At 42.6% G+C, this 19,612-nt stretch overlaps 1 protein-coding gene across 1 annotated transcript in view; it reads right to left on the reverse strand.

The window, feature by feature from the left end:
- The window catches only part of LOC142970061 (neural-cadherin), a 295,060-nt gene that overhangs the window by 108,499 nt on the left and 166,949 nt on the right, over positions 1-19,612 (reverse strand). The window contains exons 23-25 of the mRNA XM_076110212.1: positions 19,471-19,564; positions 12,864-13,048; positions 5,012-5,241 (exon numbers count right to left, since the gene is read on the reverse strand). Coding sequence (XP_075966327.1) covers positions 5,012-5,241; positions 12,864-13,048; positions 19,471-19,564 — 509 coding nt within the window. The remainder of the gene's footprint in view (positions 1-5,011; positions 5,242-12,863; positions 13,049-19,470; positions 19,565-19,612) is intronic.

The following is a 19,612-nucleotide window of genomic DNA, read 5'->3' on the forward strand; positions in this document are numbered from 1 at the left end:
GAACAAAAGCCACATGAAACAAAGAGGAAGCTAAGCGAGAGAGGCAAAGGGCTGAGTGCGGTGATCGACCTGAACTGACCGGCGAGGCCGTGACTGGACTCTGGACTGTTTGCCCCCCTAACACACACACACACACACACACACAGACGCAAATACAGACTGGGCTCAGCTCTCCCCCTTTCTCTCCCTACTTGTAAAATGCATACAATTCAACTCTCCGTGGTTCTCTCTCTCTCTCTCTCTCTCTCTCTCTCTCTCTCTCTCTCTCTCTCTCTCTCTCTCTCTCTCTCTCTCTCTCTCTCTCTCTCTCGACTTTTGAGACGTGAAATGAGGTCCGACTGGAGCCAGCGGCCAGGGAGCCTCGGTGTGATGAAGTGAAACGTTTGTTTTTTTCTCCCGGACTCTATGACGGTATGCTTTTTTATGTTTTCAATTTTGATTAGCCTACGCTATCCAGTGGGTAAAATGTAATATATTAAGACACTTTATGACTAAATAGAGGAAGATCTATGACAGAGAGCAGTTCTTTTGGAGGTTGTTTTTTTTCTCTCTTCCTGTGAACAGCCAAAGAATTACAGGCATAATCCACACTGTGCGTTTCTGTTTGAGTCAAATTGGGTTGGATTTAAAGGGGATGTTCCACACTCATGGACTATGAATAAAGTAGAAATAACAGGTTTGTTATTTTCCTGAGTTGGCCCAGAAAAAAAACCTATCCAAGACAATGGGCCTAAATCACGTCCTAAATAACAGAAATGGTTTGGTGGAGGATGATCTGTGGAGGCCAGTATATATCACCGACACCGACAACAAGTCAGACAAACTATACAGGCTGTGTCTTCGGCAATATGAGCTTGTCTTTTGGGCAAAATATATTGGGCACATGAATCAGCCATGAATTAAGGAGTACTTCTGTTTGAAAACGGTTAAGGCTGAGGATTTATAACAGTGGGTTTCTCTCTCCTTCTTCTCTCATAAACCACCTTTGTCTCAGAAGAGGACAATACGTCTTTCTTAATGCAGGATGGAGATTGCCATCATTTTCTAACACACTGTGTAGCCCAGTGTGTCAAGCTATGACGCTCCACAACGGTCGCAGTGAACATGTGGTTAACGTGAATTCAACCAAACACACTTGCTTCGGTGTGGACGCATAGAACACTGCGATCTCCTGGGTAAAAGTCCTGTTTGTTTGTCTCATACAGATGCTAGAGGAGGCTTTGTGCGTCATTACCGAGAGGTGTGAAAATGCATCTGTATTTGACACTCGAGGAATGATACGAGGCTGGTATTTTTGTATAATGCTAATTTATATACTCAAATTAACCAAACTATTTATTGTGTCTCACAATCAGGTCTTTATCATCCACCCAATCCCCCGATGTTCAATACCACTGTTTCACATTATGATCGTGTATCTCTTGACTGAGTCAATAGTCATTGTATTTAATATTCGAAAGAAAAAAAATCATACATAAAAAATGGTTTGACAATTGATCTTATGATTTGTCTGCATCCAAATTCAGTGCGTAACCACGGCAGGATGTGCTTTGTACTCCAGTGGGCAGCACTCCTACCAACACTATGACTGAGGTTAAAGTGGCGACTCTCAGCTCTAATTGGAGAGCTTTTACATGCACATCATTTGAACCGTGGAGGAAATGCTGCCCTGCTTGTACACAGACCAACAATTTGAAGGGACAGAAAATAATTGGGCGACTTAACATAAAGTCACACAAAGTCATGGTATTTATTATTTGGTTTCAAATAATCTGCAGCAAATAAGGGACGTTTACTGAAGTATTTGACGTTTACGAAATCTTCACTTCTAGCTTGTTTTAGGGGCTTATTATTGTCTCCAGTCTTCTCTTCAGGGAGCTAAAGACATGTCGACTGAAAATGGTGTCGAGAGAAACGCTCTAAAAGCGGCATGTTTAAGACCACTGTGCTGCAACATTGCAGACTACGTATTAAAAAACTACAAAAAGAGCTAGTACACTGTAGTGGGGGATCTTAGACCTGATGTAGGGTGGTTGAATAAAACTCTAGACTGTTTACAGCAGGCCAAGTTTATTTGGACAGGTGTGAATGTCTCTACCAAAATCTGGTGGAGAGCAGCCAGCTGCTCCCTGGAGAGCTGTTCTCACAATGCTTCCATTCCCAGAGGGGGATCATTCAGACTGAGTCCTGGCGCTTCTAAAAAACATCGGAGCGGACATGTTGCACCTGCTCTTGATCCGCTTAAGGTTTCAAGTCCGCCACTATCATTCTTCAGACTTTAGATTTATCTTCTGCTCAAAACTGACCAACAGAGTGCTGACAGCATCGCGTCACTCTCAGGCAGGCTTTTGTTGAGAAGTGCATCTCTCAGATAACGAACGGTAGTCCGAATCTCCCAGTTGAGCGTCTTATTTAAAGGTCTGAATCTGCCAGGATTTGGGGCTGTGAGGCAGCTCTCCCTGTCAGTGTGTGACGCTAATGGTAGCTCGAGCAGCTACAATGTAGAGCTGTCAACAGGGCAATTTAGAAAGCATGAAGCTAGTTTCACATTGTCAGATGTGACTTACTGGCACTGTTTCCAGTTGACTTGTCTCTGGCTGACCGGTTTGAAAATAAAGAACAAAAAAATAGTCTGCGTTAACTATGCAAACAAAATATCTTTGCCATTATGCTCTCTAGGTGTTTGATGATATTCAGACTGCTATTACGGGCTTGGAGTGTAATTTAAAAAACAAACAACTTAATCAGAATTGAAATTTGCAACAGGCCTTTTTCACAGCAGACAATGCGGACAGGTGTTGCTTATAACATTAACAATGGCTCTGTTTTATTCAAGTGTCCCAATAAGCAATGAGCCAGCATGCACAATAGGACCCTGGCATGCTGTGATATGTGAAAATGTCCTCGTTATAAAAGGCCTATTGCAACAAACACAGGTGTATGTTTGTTACCAATTGGGGATTTGTGGTATTGCTGCTTTCTGTCCTGTGTTTATGGTCTGCAATAGTATAAATTGCATTTGGGTGACCGTGGCTCACTGGGTTAAGAGGGTTGTCTGGTAACCGGAAGGTCAATGGTTCGATCCTTGACTGGGACGTGGCACGTGTCGAAGTGTACCTGAGCAATACACTGAACCCCAGGCTCCCCGGGTGCCTGTCATTGGCAGCCCACTGCTCCCTATATACAGGGATGGGTCAAATGCAGAGACAAATTTCCCAATATAATAAATTAAATTAAATTATGCATGTGCATCCCCCGTAAGCAAAGTCGATTATTATGCGACAGAGTGGATGATGACTTGATTACGGTTCGTATATTGGTGCAGGACGGTGGTGGTAAAGGGTATCTAGACTGATGCAAATAAATGGTAAATAGCACAGCCTTTCTAGTCTAGAGACCACTCAAAGCGCTGCACATTCATCCATACACAAACACACACACACACACACCATACTGATGGCAGAGGAGGTGACCCCGAACGCTCACTCAAACAGTGATGTCACAGCCTTCAATTCCAATGATTAGGAAACAAAAGATTGTATTGTTATTTATTAAAAATGTTGGGGTTAGCAGTGTTAATGATGTTGCATAGAGCTATTGTTAGGAAGTAGGTCATAATTCCCTCTCTAATATCTATTTTACATTGCTGTGAAAACATCTCCTTCAAACAACTGGATCTATTCAAGTTCCTCCCCAAATACTACATTTCACAAGATTACATTTGAACACATCATGATAATGTCCTAATTGACGTTGGCCCACTCATCATTTTGAATGGAACATGAACGTGCCTTAATGTAACTGAATGGTAACAAGGTACTTTTTAACAACAGCTGCCAACGTCACTGACTCTCCTCCTGTTGATTCCAACACAGAGTTGTTGTTCACAGTGGAACATTATCAGGGATCGGCAACCAGAAAGCATTAATGGCGATCTCCGATAGCAATCGACAGTAACACTTTGTTCACGCAGTGGTGGGTAAAATGTGTAATTAATCCAATTACTCCCTGCTCATTTTATATATCCAACATGCTCCACAATGCTGATTTAAGGCACTTTTTTGGCGGATTTAATGCTGGAATGTTTGTTCCCTCTGACATTTTTACGCCTCTTCCTCTCGACGCTTCAGGTGAGCGGCAGGACTTTCACAAACACAAAACAAACCAACACACACACACTAGGAGATGTCTCTGCACACACAAACGTGTCTCGCCATGCTCCTTTTTACAGGGGAACAATGCAGTAATCAGGACACCATAGTAATAGTCGTAGCTATTTCAATTCGTATGGTTATAAAACTGTGCCGTTATTTAACCATGGTAATGGTAAAATCCTGCAACGGAGAGCCGTTTTCAGCCAAGTGAGATCAAAGGAGAAACTCAAATGGGAACCAAGAGCAATGTTCCACCCACTATTACGAGCAAAGACTGTTGTGAAAGCAGGTGAGACAGGTATATAAAAGGTGGGCAACAACAGAAACCGCTCCGAGTGCACAGATGACAGCTATTGTTGACAATATTTACGGATGTTTAGAAGCGTGTTGTTCTAAAAAGAGTTTCTTGTGCAGGGTGAGTCCAAGGCATCTGACACACTGCCCTTTCTTAACAGTTGTATGACTCATGCTGTTGGGTTTGGACATTTGACTGTCATTCCTGCACCCAGCAAACAGAGACAACGTCCCACATTTCTACTGACAGTTTTGATTTGCTGGACTTTAGCGCATGCTTCAGCCAAAACACTGCCAGAGGCAAAACCGCTGCCTGCAACCAACAAGTGTTACCTTGTGGGATTTCTCTGTGTCTTGACTTATCCCAGTGCTTCTGTAGCGCACTTGCTCACTGGTGTGCAGTTGGTTGGATTATGCCAAGTAGATTATGTGTGCGTCATTCATGAGGTCCTGTTGCCAATCAATCAAGTCGACACAGTCGCCAACAGACCAGCCAACGGAACAAGCAGATTGTATAGAACCGTTTGTGTCGATGTGGATAAAAGGCTCAAACGAGGACCTACCTTCTGTTTGTGGGCGGCCACATAGCCGTGGATTTTCTCAGGTTGGAGGAAGGAGGGCCCACCGTGCACGGCGAAGCGGACATCCAGCATTCGCTCCTTCACATCCATGAGGCTGAAGATGTTGATGTCGTCGGGTGGAACAGAGAGCATCTCAGACAGGAAGTCCACCAGCAGCTCGTAGCGGCTCCGCTGCTTCCCTCTCAGTTCAATGAACTCCTTTGCTGTGATGTCTGAGGAACACACACACACACACACACACACCATTGGAATCATGGACTGTGCAGAAGTGGCCTCATTATTTCCACCCCTGCTCAAGGATAAATCCAATTATTTTCAAACTGGGCCCTCGTGCTAAACCGGACTGGAAACCGGACCTGTGATGATACATTATTGAACATGGCTCACTTTATCAGAGTCATTTCTAATCCTTACTTTTCTTCTAGATATTTGATATATCAGATATTTGATATTAATATTTGTTTTCTCTACCCTTAAATGATCTAATGGTTAAATGTATTCCTTAAGAAGAATTGTATAGGAAGGCACAGCAGTTTGCTCTCAGTGAACAGACAGTCTTGTAACTGCTGTTTATCTTTTGTGGAAGCTCCTGTCAAAATTGTCTCAAGGTGGTTTTCAAGACTTCAAAGAAACTGTCCTTTCTCGCTGTTTTTTCCAGTTTTTCTCACAACACTATATACAGGATTTGGATATTCATCTTTTTATTTATTGTTTTGGGACTTATTTGTGTGTGCGTTTGTGTTTGTGTGCTTGTGGGTGACGGTAGTGATTGGGACTTGGATTTTCAAACCTGAGAGTGTAATTAAAAGGTAATTACGCTCTCAGTAATTTGTGGTTCAATTTCTTATCAGACTGTTGACAAAGAAAGGAATCTTGCACCCCTTTTCCTCAAAGACAGTCCAGCACCTGTGGTTTAGCATGCCAGAGTTATATGTTTAAGACAGTTACTGTATGTCCATAAGAACAGGTACAAAAACAAAATCAACTCATAATCACTTAATCTATTGACCAGTGGCCTTTGTCAAGATGACGAACAGGCCTGGTGTGTCATGGCTGAGCTCAGGCCAAAGACCATCAGACACAAGAACTTTAGGCTAGTCCCCCCCAGGTCTGGGTCCATGTTTAGCAACAATCTTCCACATACAACAAGAGCAGTTTACAGATAGAAATATCACGTCCCTAAACAGACATGGGGCCAACCATGATCATTTTAGACTTGTTTGATCTTGGTCTTGAGCAGACAGCAGCCGAGCAGTAGACACAGAATATAAGGAAACTTCTGAATATGATGATTCAGCAGTCTCAGTTACTCAAATCAAGAGGGTAGCTTCCTCAGTTATAGTCTAGATAGAACATTCCCCTTTACATTACATTAAAGGCAACATATCGTGCTCATTTTAAGGTTGGTACTTGTATTTTGGGTTTCTACTAGAAAATGTTTACATGCTGTAATGTTAAAAAAAACATTTTTCCCACATGGTCTGTCTGACTTTATCTGTATTCAGCTTGTGTCTGTAACGCTCTGGGGAGATACTTTCAAAGTATTTACAAAACACCTAGACCAGCTTCAAAATCCAGCCTGTTGGTTGGATGTCTCTGTCAACCATTTATGTTGCAGTTTGACATCCGTGTCTGTCCAAAATGTCATCATTTTATCCTTTTTAGACATTTGTGGGAAATTGTCATAAATAGCATACGAAATCTTGAGTTTTCTTTGCGAGATCACAGTGCCCTTTGACCACCAAATTTGAATCAGTTCATCCTTGAGTCAACGTGGACGTCTGTGCAGAAAATTGAAGAATTTTGCTCAAAGTATTACTGAAATAATGGACTGAACGGACAACCCAAAAACATAACATAAAAGACATGGAAATCTCACTTTCTACAATATGGAACTGTTAATATCACATTAGGAAGGGATCTCTTCCTATTGGGGGAGCAAGTACTGTGTTTTGTCACACAAGTGGGCATGTAAGTGTTGTTTTATGAAACAAAAAGTGAGCCTATCCTTTAACTTGAGAACAGATTCCAAGGACTACCGGAAAACGGCCCTACGTCACAGAAATGTCTTTAAAATCAACATCCTGAGACTCAAACTGGTTCTCACAGAGACAGAAGTACAAGAACACACACACATACACACATATATGTATATATGTATGAAGGGTTGGGCAGGGTGATTAGGTTTGTGAGTGCGTAGAGGGAGACAGAGCCTAGGCATTAAGAGACAAGACAGGGGGCTCAGAATGGGCTCATCGGATACAGCGTGAGGGATCGAGGCTAATGTCAGCTCTCATCAGTCAGTCCAGCAGGAGAAACAAGGACACAGGCAGACAGAGAGACAGTCGGGAGGGATGGGGGCTGGGGGGGAGAGGGTAGTAACTCCTAACGCAGAGTGGCAGCCTTTGCACCTGGCTTTGATCCAACCTCACAACTCACTGCTGCTTTCTCCTTGCCAGAGGCTTCATTGGAGCCGAGGTGGCGGTGCACGGACGCACTCCTGCCTGTAGGCTTGTGATGTCTCACAAATAGGTGCAAAAATGGGATTAATATCCTACTCATGTGATAGTAAACAAAAGGGCTGAAAGCACAAAGGGAGAAAAGACAAATACTACCACGGTCTTTGTGCAGCTTGTTGCGATTCTTCCTCATGAAAGTCTGAGACACAGTGGAGCTGTTTTTATACGTGCTCTTTAGTTTTGATGACTTATGAAGTCTTAAAACCTACCTTGAATCATTTTTCAAAGAAACAAGCAGTTGTTACTATATTGTCTTATTCTGACAGCAAACAGCTGTGCTTTGCCATAAAATCCTACTTAAGAAATACATTTTTACTTAAGAATAGATTATTTAAAGACCCAAATATCACAATATAATAATATCAGTTTTAAAATAAAAATATTAAAAGAGAAAACAAAGCATTGCTGCAAAAAAGTAAGGATTGAATCGTCTTAGATGTTCTGATAGGTGTTTATGGAAGTGTGCCTTTATCAACTCCGATTCACAATGAAGACACACAAGCAGACAGCTAATGAGGCCAATAGAAACATATTGCTCATTAGCATAATTGTGTGCAGCAGAATGCAGATGGCACTCAGCTGAAACATAAATCTCTTCTATCTTAACTGTATTCAATGTAGATTGTTTACTCAAAAACAATTCATGATGTATTTTGGTTTCCTCATGTGATGCATGTGGAGAACCGCCAAATGTCTCACCTGCGTTGCCATGGTTTTGAACAGATTTTATTTCAGGACCCCACTCAGTGATAACAGGAAGAGCTCGGGGGAACAGCGAAAGACAAGGAAACACACACACACAGAAAAACAGACGAGGTGGTTGACTTTGGTTCAATCTTCTGTTAGGCCAAGACACGGACAGAGGGTGTGACATATGTATTCGTCCAGGGAGTTTTAATTGACCACAACGACTGCTGTTAGTTTGACAGCATTGTAAATATAACAAATCTTTGAGTTGTGGACTGTTGCTCAGACAAAGAAAGCGATTCAAGGATGTCACTTTGTGCTCTGGGAAATTGTGATGGGTGTTTTATTCTGACATGAAATTTTTTCAATTAAAATAAAGGGCCTTATAAACAACAACCTTTTGAATCATGGTTCTGGACAAAATGCCAAGTAAAGAGGCAAGCCAGTGTTCAATAATGTTGGGGAACCTAAACACAGAAATTGTCAAAATGAAGCAGAGGTTGTAATATTGTGATATTTTAGTCCCTACTGCATCTCCAGAAACACTAGGTTCTATATTTTCCCATCATGCAACTTGATATCATCTTTTGTTAGACCCTCTCTGCCTGGTAAACATCTCCAGTTTGTAATGCCGGCTGTTCTGTTATAAATCTATGTTCTTCAAGTCTAAGTAGAGAAAAGCTGATGACACAGGCTGAATAGAGCTCCTTATGAACAGGAAATGGCCCCTTTGATTGCTAATGAAAACACTCACTGGTTGAAGCCATAACTCAATGATGAAAGTGGATGCGGCGCAATGAGACTAGCAGTGTTATTATCAAAACCACCTAAACAAAGTGTAACAAGACTGAGAGAAGACCAAGTCCTTGAGGGGTTGGCACCAAGTCAAGACCAAGACAGTGCGAGACCGAGTCAAGACCAAGACTTTAAGGGGTTGACACGCAGTCAAGACCAACACCAAGGCAGAGCTAGGCCAAGTCAAGGCCAACACCAAGGCAGGGCTAGGCCAAGTCGAGGCCAAGTCAAGACCAACACCAAGGCAGGGCTACGCCAAGTCAAGACCAAGACATTTAGTGGTTGCCACCAAGTCAAGACCAAAGCTGGGCGAGTCAGAGTCAAAACCAGACCAGAGTCCAACACTGCATGACACACTGATGACAAAATATTGAACATGTAAACCATGTAGGCACTCGTCACATTGATCTGAAAAATCCACATTTCCCATTAAAATTTCGAGAGAGAACAAAAGAGGACTCATCGTTATTCGCCCTACATACTGGATAAAGGTGCTTGCAATTTTATGTGTGTGAATTTTTCCTTTGTTTTCTATGAGCAATCACAGTAATGATGTCAACAAATACATCAGACAATGCAGGCCCAACTTAGTGATATCCCCGCAGCTGTAGTCTTCAAATAAAATTCAGAGTCCTCGTTGTCTGAGACAGAGACAAGAACTCGAAAAAATGCAGTCGATTCCAAGACGAGACCTTCAATAAGCGGTCTTGAGACCGGCCTAGAAAGCAGGATCGATCTCAAGTACTACAACCATGCTGAGTAGGTGGTGTGCAGTAGGAGATCTAAACATCTTCCCCCGTCTACAGAAAAGAAAACAGAAAAACAAGGCCATGAGGTTTAGTGGCATTTCGTGTATTTTTCCTACTTTCCTTTTAGCTGCTCTTTCAATGGAACATACCAGGCTCATGAGCTGACATGAGGACAGTGAGAGCGGCAATTTGAGTAACGACTAAAGTGTCAGATCAGTGAGGGAGGTGAAGAAAGTTTCAGGTATCTCACCAATCCATCCTGACAAATCATGTAACACAATTGTATATTGATCGCACAATGCGCACACCTCAGAGGGAAGAGCGATGTGAAAAGAGAGATATTCTGTTAAAGGACAAGCTCTCTGCGCTTTCTAAAGCACGTTCATTGTGTGACACAAACCACGTCAGGAGTGTACGCACTGCACTCATTGTGTGCTTCAGATTGTGCTTTCCCCCTGAGCACTGTGCATTCCACTCTAAGCTAGTGCTATGTGGACATTTCAAGGACTTTTTGTTTACCACATTGTTTTTTTTACCTTTCCATCAATATTGAAAGAGAGAGAGAGAGAGAGAGAGAGGGAGAAACGAAGAGAGAGGCCTTAATCTCAGCGAGGCAGACTTAACGAGTGCGTTCTTTGTGGGTCCTCATTGCATTCCACATTTGTTCTTGAAATGGGATTTAGGATGTCAAGGAGGGTGTAAGTAATGCTATAAGTAGAATATTTTCATAATCCTTGAGACTGAGAATCAATGAGACTGTTCACTCCAAAGCTGCACATGAAAAAATACAATCCTGGAAATGTCTTCTGTTACACATCCTCCGCACACACACCACTGTTTTGGTAGCTTGCCTACACCTCAGGATGATCTCAAAGTCATTAATTCTTGCTATTACCTTTTGCTTCAAAACTTCAAACTTACATTTTTTTTGTTTGTTTATTGCTGAACTGCAGGTTAAAAGTCATTCTGACACTGTGTTCACAGCGGCGCTGTCCAGCTCTCAATTTAAGTCCCTCTGTTACAACCGGGGCATATTAAATCAATACACTCTGCAGCTAACAGCCCTTTGATGACAGCGTTGCCATTTAAAAACCCTCAGTGAAGTGACCACCCATCAGGGATACGTTGCTGACAAACCTGACCTCATTAAAAAATGGTTTCATTCGCAAAAGCAAATAACAAAAGCGAGAGCGGTTTCTGTCATTCTTCATTTCCATTATTCATCTTGAACACACATTTGCTAGTCCACATTTTGCGGATGGATTCAATTGCCTTACAGAAATATTGAAAATGTGTGCGCCAGCTGTTCTCCAGCGTCTCTGGGTTTTGGTGCACATTAATTTACCTCAGCCCCGTTTTCAGAATGAGAGGCAAATCCTTTTATCTACTTATATGAGGCTCGACTCTCCCCTCCATCCTCTCCTTGCCTTCTCTCTCTCCCTCTCTCTCCCTCTACTCTCCTCCCATCTTCGGAGTGCCCCCCTCCTGGCCTCCCCCTCTGCTTCTATTTCAATATCTCTGAAATCATAAAAATCCCTCAACCATGTCCCATTTCTCTAAAGCGAATTTAATTCTGACAGCCGATGTGCTCTGCCTCAGGTAATGATGGATGCTGCTCAACATGTGAGGAGAATGTGCTGGCTGAGCAAAACCTTCTCTACTAATTATTTTGCCAGCATAAGTAATGGAAACAGGTTTTTTTCTGTGTGTGCGCCAACGACAAACTGAAATCTCATGAGTCAGGGGAGAGGGATTAATAATGGGTGTAATCTTTCGCTAAGGAAATATCTTTAACTGGGAGTGTGACAGTCCTGTGAAACAATGCAAACAACCACAGCAAACAGTAATCAGAGCTCATTAATTTTCTATGACTGGAGACAACTTTGCAAATAATGACCACAATCCCCCACACTCCCTTGTCAGCAGTACACTCAGCACAGTTCTTTTTTTCCCGTTGACTTTTATCAGCTCATCACAAATTGGTTTTGCTTTAGGTCCTACCTGTTGCTGTAATAGCATAAAGGGGCCAAGCACTTTGGCATGAATATCAAATACATGCGATACGAAGGAGATGACAGAGCCAAAGCTCAACTGAAATCTATAAGTGAAGGACAGTTTTTTGTATGTCTGTCTTTATGAGGAGAAAGGACAGTCTCAGAGTATGTTACTAGATTCCTGTATGACTTAATTGCTGTTTACAGTATTCAGAACACATATCTGTTTCACTGAATCCACACAAGAGAGTATGAGAGTAAGTATGAGTGCTGTTAAAAGTGTAAGTGAGATAAAAAAAAAAAATTAAAAAAACTGTATTTAGCCCCTCTTCCATCCAGTCAAGTTGCAGTTTACATCCATGTCTGTCATCACTTCATCATTTTATCCTCATAGACATTTGTGTGAAATTGTCACAATTAGCCGATGAATTCTTTAGTTATGGCCAAAAACGTATTTTTGCGAGGCTACATTTGACCTTTGGCCACCAAATTCTAATCGGTTCATCCTTGAGTGCAGGTGGATGTTTGTGCCTGAGGTTTTTCACGGGACGGACGGACGGACAACGTAATGCCACTGGCCAAAGCTGTCGCAGGCGCGGAAGCAGAAAATATACAGACATTCATAAAAGGATTGGTGGACTGTGTTAACACTAGAGACAGTGGTGATGTCCCGGACAAAACCTTATGTGCCGTATATTACAGATATATTAGAATACTGTCAATAAACCAGACATAGAGACATTTTTGGTCAAAGTTATTTGACAGGAGGTCCACTGACTAGCTTTCTCTGGAGCTTTCCACCACATCTCAAGATATTTCTCAGCCAATCCAGTTTTCTAAGGTCAAGGACGACGTCTCAAACTTCAGCCACATGACAACACACAGCTGATGTGATAACATCACACTGGACAGATGTGTGAGACCCTCTACAGTGCACTGCATGAACACCGGAAACAGACAACATCAGCTGTCTGTGAACACCAGACCAGAACCAAACGCAGCGTCCTGGACATTTAAGTGTGACACCTCAGACCATTTCTGACCGGAGGCGGGGCAGTGTGTGTGTGTGTCTCTACAGAGTCAATCTTACCTGCCAGGCGGAGAGACCCTGAGTTGTAGATGGCATCGTCACGCAGCTCCCTCACGTGCACGGTGACAGTAGAGACGGCATCTGGCCACACTCCATCGGACACACGGACCTGGAACTGATAGATGTCGGGTGGGGCGTTCTCTTTGATGATCAGGAAGCCTGTTCGCTTGTTCAGGATAAAGTAACTGAGGGGAAAGAACAAACACACAGATACCCAAACCAGTTTAAAAAAATTACATTTAAATGACAACATTTTAATGCCTTTGTTTGAATTCATACAAGCCAAGCCCTGTGCAGGGATGAATACGTTTACCCTCTCTCCTAAGAGTTTTGAAGCTTTATGGACTGTCCAAAGCTTCAAATTAACTCCTCTTCTTGGGATGTATGAAGTAGTTTGAACCTGAATCTCAGCCTCGTGAGAAACGCATGAAAAATGTTACGTGTTCAGACAGCCAACCAGCACAGCCCACAAAAACGAGTCACGAACCTCTGTGCCGATCTACTGGCTACTGCAGATCCCAAGAGGGCTGGATCACAGTGTGACCAGGGTCCGAGACTGGCTGGTTTGTCTGCAGCATCCAATTTCACCACAGTGAACAGTGCAACTACTGCATCGCCCGGCCTTAGTTACTTTCTAATGGCTTGGAGCCTGAGAGGGTCAAGCTGCTGAATCTGAAGGAAACCGCTGGTGTGGTACTGATTAGGCTATTTCAGACGTGACAGTGCATCTGCAGAGAACAGTAATTTCAGTTATTTGCCCATCAGAGGTCGGCATAGTGTTGGGGCCATGTGCTCTGAGACAAAGGAATCTGGCCTTCCTATTGTGCAGAGCAATCTGGAGCCTGATTTAGGTAGATGGCAACCAAACCCCCCACAAGAAAGAAATGAAATTCTGAGGTAGTTCGGTTGTGAAAGCTCGACGCTGCTCATTGGACGAGCCCAGGGATGCCGAGCCGAGACTTCCGGTTTTACGACTGGATACCCCCAAACTACAAAACCCCTGAGTTCCCCTCAGCTCTTTGCTTATCCCCCCGACCTCCGTCAGGGAAAGGAAGCACGAACACAATGTAGCTGTTTTTAGAAGGAACCCCAGTTTTACATTCGCTGGACAAATAGAGGCTGTTTTGTTTAACTTACTTCTCTTTCTAACCAAGTCGACTTTGTTCCAGCCTTAAGGAAAGAACATTCCTTTAGTGAGCCCAAGAAAGTATCTGTTACGCACAGAGAGTTTTATCACCGAGCCGCCTGAGTTCAGCAGAGAAACTCAGAAGGACCGATCAGACCACGAAATCAACTCTTAGTAAGGCCACTTACAGTGTCTGGGCTAAATTTAGGTTATTGTGTTTATTAAATTGTTTGTGTTGCTTAAGTTACTGTGTCATTTTATAACGTGGTGTGTATGCTCAATAATCGCAGAGATTAACGACCGCGATCGTTAATGTTGTGTCGAAGTTACTGTGTATTTCATACTACTGCGTTGAGATGATTCACCCCTAGCGGAGGCGGAAGTTGTTTCTCATCAGTTCAAAGGCCAGAACCGCTGCTGGGCGACTCAAAGATCGTCAGTTGTGTTTCTGTAGATGAGAGAACAATATTCCGTACTCCACCGCGGCGGGGAGGATCTTATTTTGTTTTTGGAGGAATTATTTTGTTTTGTTTGCTTTCTCTCTTCTTTTACTAACCCACACACACATATAGCGGGAAGCTAACTGCTTCAGACACGTGCAGATAACGCAATCTCTCTTTTGTCTATCACCATGTTAGAGTCCGGCGCCATTTTGTAGTCTCGCAAGCGTGGTTACGTGCAAACTTCATTTTGGTAGTTCGGTCTATCTTCAACGTGCAGCCACACTGTCTGTGATTACTTTGTGCATGTATTGTGATAATAGCTGGATATGTGGTCTGTGCTCGTACTCAACACCTTCACTTTTCACTCTGAATGTGGAATAGTACTTTGACTATTGACATTGTGAGTCAATACTAATTATGAGATTCGTTTTTAGTTCGGTTATTGGTCCCTGTTCGCAGGGTGATGCCCCGTTATTATTATTAATCGTTAATAATCTTACTGACATTAATAATTCTATTGATGTCTATAATTTAGATTTTATATATGCTGATAACTCAAACACGCTCCTTTTCATTCCCAACAATAGTAACCGTCTAAGTGGAAAAATAATTCTCAGTATGACTGCCTGCTTATCTCCTGTAGGTCCAGAGTCAACCGGACCCGACATTCTACAATATGAGTCGCTCCCCTTGGGTATCGACTCAGAGCTTCCACTGTGTGTGTCCAGTGTTGTCACAGCAGTCCATGCAGCCCTCTACAAATGTGGAATTGAAACATGATTATGGACATGGACCCTTTTTATGGGGCTCATATTGATGGGCTCATCCTCATTGTGTGCAATGAGCAAATTTCTAGTATGTCCATCTGCTAGGATGTGATGTAAAACTCATAGCCCTGAGTGAGGGTTCTGCCTATGTTCATAGACCTTTAATTAAAAATACAATCATTTAAGCTGTAAGAGGTGATGAACGGGCCCCCGCTCATCGGGAGTACCGGCGGGAAGCACCCAGGCACAATCCAACAGGAACTCAGCCGAGTGCAATAATTAATTCCACAAGAGTCTCCGACAAACGGCTTATGAGTTATGAAAGAAGGCGGGGCTACAGTGTAGGGAGCGGTGATAACCCACATCAATGAAACAGGAACTCACTAATGAGTGAAATGATGCCTCCCACATGGGTCTGAAACAAACAGGGCTTATGTGTAGGGGGTGGGGACATGAGTCTTATGTCCTCAGGACTGGACCCTTTATATTGCTTGGAAAATTTGGAGCAGATTGGACAAAGCATGTCAACGTTACAACTACTTACCGTTTTATGGCAAAATGTGCTTTTTTGGCAGCACAGAAACAACGTTGTGTAGCCGGTCATGAGATGTCCCTCCTGGGCTACTGTAGGGCTAGGTAGGCCTTAGCACCTCCTACTTCCTTGTTCCCAATTTGTTTGGCTCCCTATATAAGCCGTACCGATGAGCTGTGTCTTTCTGGCTCCATAGCGACTCTCACTTCCCTGTGTTGAGCTTTCCAGATGGGGGCTACGCAGTAAGCAGGCAGGAGAGACGCTGACTGCCACTGCTGTTTTGTTTAGTCTTTAGTTCACTAGCTGGTTTTTGTTAGTGTTAGTTTATTTTGTTACCCTCTGTTAGCCCTCGTGGCAGTCATTGATTTCCCCCAAGAGGTTAATAGTTAATAGATTCTTGTAGCTGCCATGCGACGCTAACATTGTGTGCTGAGCACTTGTTTTCTGTCTGTCTGTCTGTCCGAGTGCTATAGGGCCGGTGGGGAGCGTGGAGGGTTTGGTCATAGAGTTTCTCACCTTGCTTTGCACCCCCATAATCATGTGTTTTCTTTGCACTCCCTCCACAAATTGTTTCTTTACCGTTTAGCTTTGCAGTGTGTATGTGGGGCACCGGACCATGGTGAGTACTCTGTCCCAGCATTACTTTCCCCTCTGTCTGCGGCTACGTCCATTTATCCTGTAGCACTCCCCTCTTTTACTGTAGTTTGTGTCACAAAGTATATTTGATATATACCTGTTACTGTTTTGAATCGATTCGATTTAATGGATTTCCTGTGTTTTTAATACCCTGTTTAAAATATTGTTTGATGTAATAAACTTTGTAATTGATGTCGATGTGTCCTTGAGCAATACACTTAACCCCAAAAGTGCTCCCGTAAAAAAAAAAAAAAAGCATCTGCTAAATGACTGTAATGTAATGTAATTTACCACCACATGTACCAATAGAGGACCTGTGGGCTTTTAGTTGGTTTGAGCCAGTATTAAAGGGTCAGTGTACTCTAAACGTTTTAAACCAAATAAAACATCTGACTACCTTTGTAATGACCAAATGTAAGTCGATCCGATTAAATCTGTAGGAGGAGTTTGACAAATACAGCGTTGAAAAAAGGCTAGAAATGGCCTTAAATAAAAAATGGCTTGACTTCCTCTTTAATCCTGACAAGTTGCACAACTCTTTGAGCATCTTAAGCCCCTAAAAAAGCAATCAATTTGAGAGAATAACATTAATTCCTTCAGTTTCAATAGGGTCCTTGATGACTGCTGGTCGATGCTCGGGCACTAATTATAAAATACCAGCAAAGTATCACTAAGAATTGCATCAATATCGGACGTTTTCACTCCTCAAGATTAACATCTAGTGCCAACATTCAGTGCCAATGAAGAAAGTACTGTACCCTTAATAGGCGATAGTCACAACAATTTGTCAGTGTGTGAGGGTCGGCAGGGATTTTGTAAAGATATGTATAAAAGAGTGAAGCAGATGTGTTAAAGTTATGTGATATTCTGTAAAAGTCCCAACACCCTTTCCTGGTTTTGATTGCCTTCAGGACGTGTTCCAACTGTCCAAGATGAAGACAGACCGATAGAAATACTCTTTCATCCCCCTCAGCCATGTGTTTACTCTGTTTTCTGCTGTAAAGCAATGGCCCCCTGGGACAATGATAGAAAGTGAGAGAGGAAGACACAGGGACAAATGAGACTGACTAATAGGCACAAAGACATGCAAGGAAGCAATTTCACTTGGTCCTCGTCTCCGTGCTCCCCTTGTACAGCAAATGAGCTCATTCAAGTTGGATTATAGAGGAGATCCAAGGCAGAAACTTGGCAAATCAAATAATAAACCACTTACAGGGCCCCATTAACTCATTTTACAGCATATGCTGTGGTGGGTAAATGATGTCTAATGTATAGCACTTAATTTCAGGTTTCACTGAAAGACAATTTTTACTTCTCTATTAAAACTACCAATACTTTCCCACTTGGTACTTCCCAATTTGCTGAAGCCTGCTTCTATTGCCATTTATGTGAACTACCTTTTACATTATTGGCCACTTCTTTTCCAGACAAAGTAGGACGGGTGCAGTAGAACTATTCTACAAGATGCATTGATATGCTTCATTATAATACTAATATCCTTTGCGTGCTGTTTGTTTAACTACAACTACAAAACAGCCCCTTGATATAAGACACCACAAATGTAACAGATAAAGCACGCACTCACAGTGAACAACAGCAATCGTGTTTGATTTGATGCACTGACATAAAAATATATAAAGTAGAACAGAATGAGCTATGACCCACTCCATTTTGTGAAAAGCCAGTACAGCAGTGAAAACTCAATGTGTTCTGAACTCGACTGGCCTGAAAAACCAAGAGATGAGAGCTGTCATGAAATGTTAACGCCTCATAGTTCACCCGGTCCTCTATAAAGGCTGCACTTTCACTTTAAGAAGGAGAAGGGGGGAAATGCTGGGAGTTCAGCTCAGTTTGGACTGAAGACTTAAGATGTTGTGGGGTGATGAAGTGATTTTTGGTACTTGTGTGTGTGCGAGTCGGAAAAGTGAAAAATATAACTGCCCATATTGGCAGAGGAACGTCTCGAGGTGGCCGTTTTTTAGAAACAGGCCAGAGCCTCTGCATCCTGAAACAGGGAACAGATCAGCAAAAAAGGAAAAATAAAAACCAACCTGTGAAGGAAAATTGGACAGGATGGTGGGGTGAGGGAGGAATCGAGTGGTAAAAACGATGGAAAATAATTGACACTACAGAATTATCTTGCTGATTTAATGAGGAAGTTGTAGCTTAATCAATACATCAGGGACGCAGCTTGGTGGTTGATTACTGACTACACTGTCAACAAGAAATTGGGTCTATGCAAGAAAAAAACTGAATTGTAACGTGATACATCTAACTCTAATGGAAGGAGTCTCTGTCTATGTATGCCTGTCCTTTCATTTTCTCCACAACTTTCCATCCAACCGATTTCACACTTGGCCGGTGTTCAGCTGAGGAACCAACTAGTTGGTGACAAATGCAAAAAAGGCATTGGGAGCCAGCAAAACAAAAAAGTCTGTGAATAGCAGCAAAACGCAGCTGTTTGAATTCTGCAAAGTGTGAGGGACTTCTTTAGTACATGAGTCTCCAGAATTGATCACAGTGCAAGAAAACATCTGGCTACTGTCTTCCTGAGAGATATTTCAGTCAGCGGTGTTGTTGCTTTGCACTATTTAAATGTCTGAATCAATCACAACTACAAAACCTATTATGTAGACACAGTGTGCTGCAAGATTAGCAGGGAAACGTAACACGGCTCAGACCAAGAAAAGCCATGTGTTCCCACAGCAATCCCCATTGAGGTTTTCATGACAAAGTGTACATCATCCCAAGTGGGACAGGTCCATCATCTATCATTACACAACAAAGATCAGGCCATCACAAACGTTGGCCAACACAACCTACATATCTGAAATGGTAATGGTGCCTTTCGGAAAATCTTGAGCAAAGGAATCATGGAGTCAATGGAGTATTTCAGTGATTTCCGTTACTGTGTTTGCGGTTTCATTGGCACTTATTGTGTTGTGTGTTTAGAAAATACTTCTACAGTCTGTGTTTTAGGTTGATAGAACTGTTGCACTGTCATTAACAGATCTTACACAGTGCAGCTTTCTCTTTCCTGTGTCATAGGTCTGAAATATGAAACATCCGGCATGAATGGTTCATGAAGAGTCACATTATTTACCTCGGCATGTGTCCTTCAAATACGAACGTCTTGTTGTCCCAGTCATCAGGGTCAGGAGAGTAGACCTTTCCAAGCACCGTAGTTGGCATACGACCTGATAACAGAAAACAGACGAGGTCATCAGTTTACTTTTTAAAATCAC

The sequence above is a fragment of the Anarhichas minor genome, unplaced genomic scaffold, assembly GCF_050575085.1.
Source record: "Anarhichas minor isolate MPS153535 unplaced genomic scaffold, ASM5057508v1 ptg000042l, whole genome shotgun sequence".
Classification (NCBI taxonomy): Eukaryota; Metazoa; Chordata; class Actinopteri; order Perciformes; family Anarhichadidae; genus Anarhichas; species Anarhichas minor.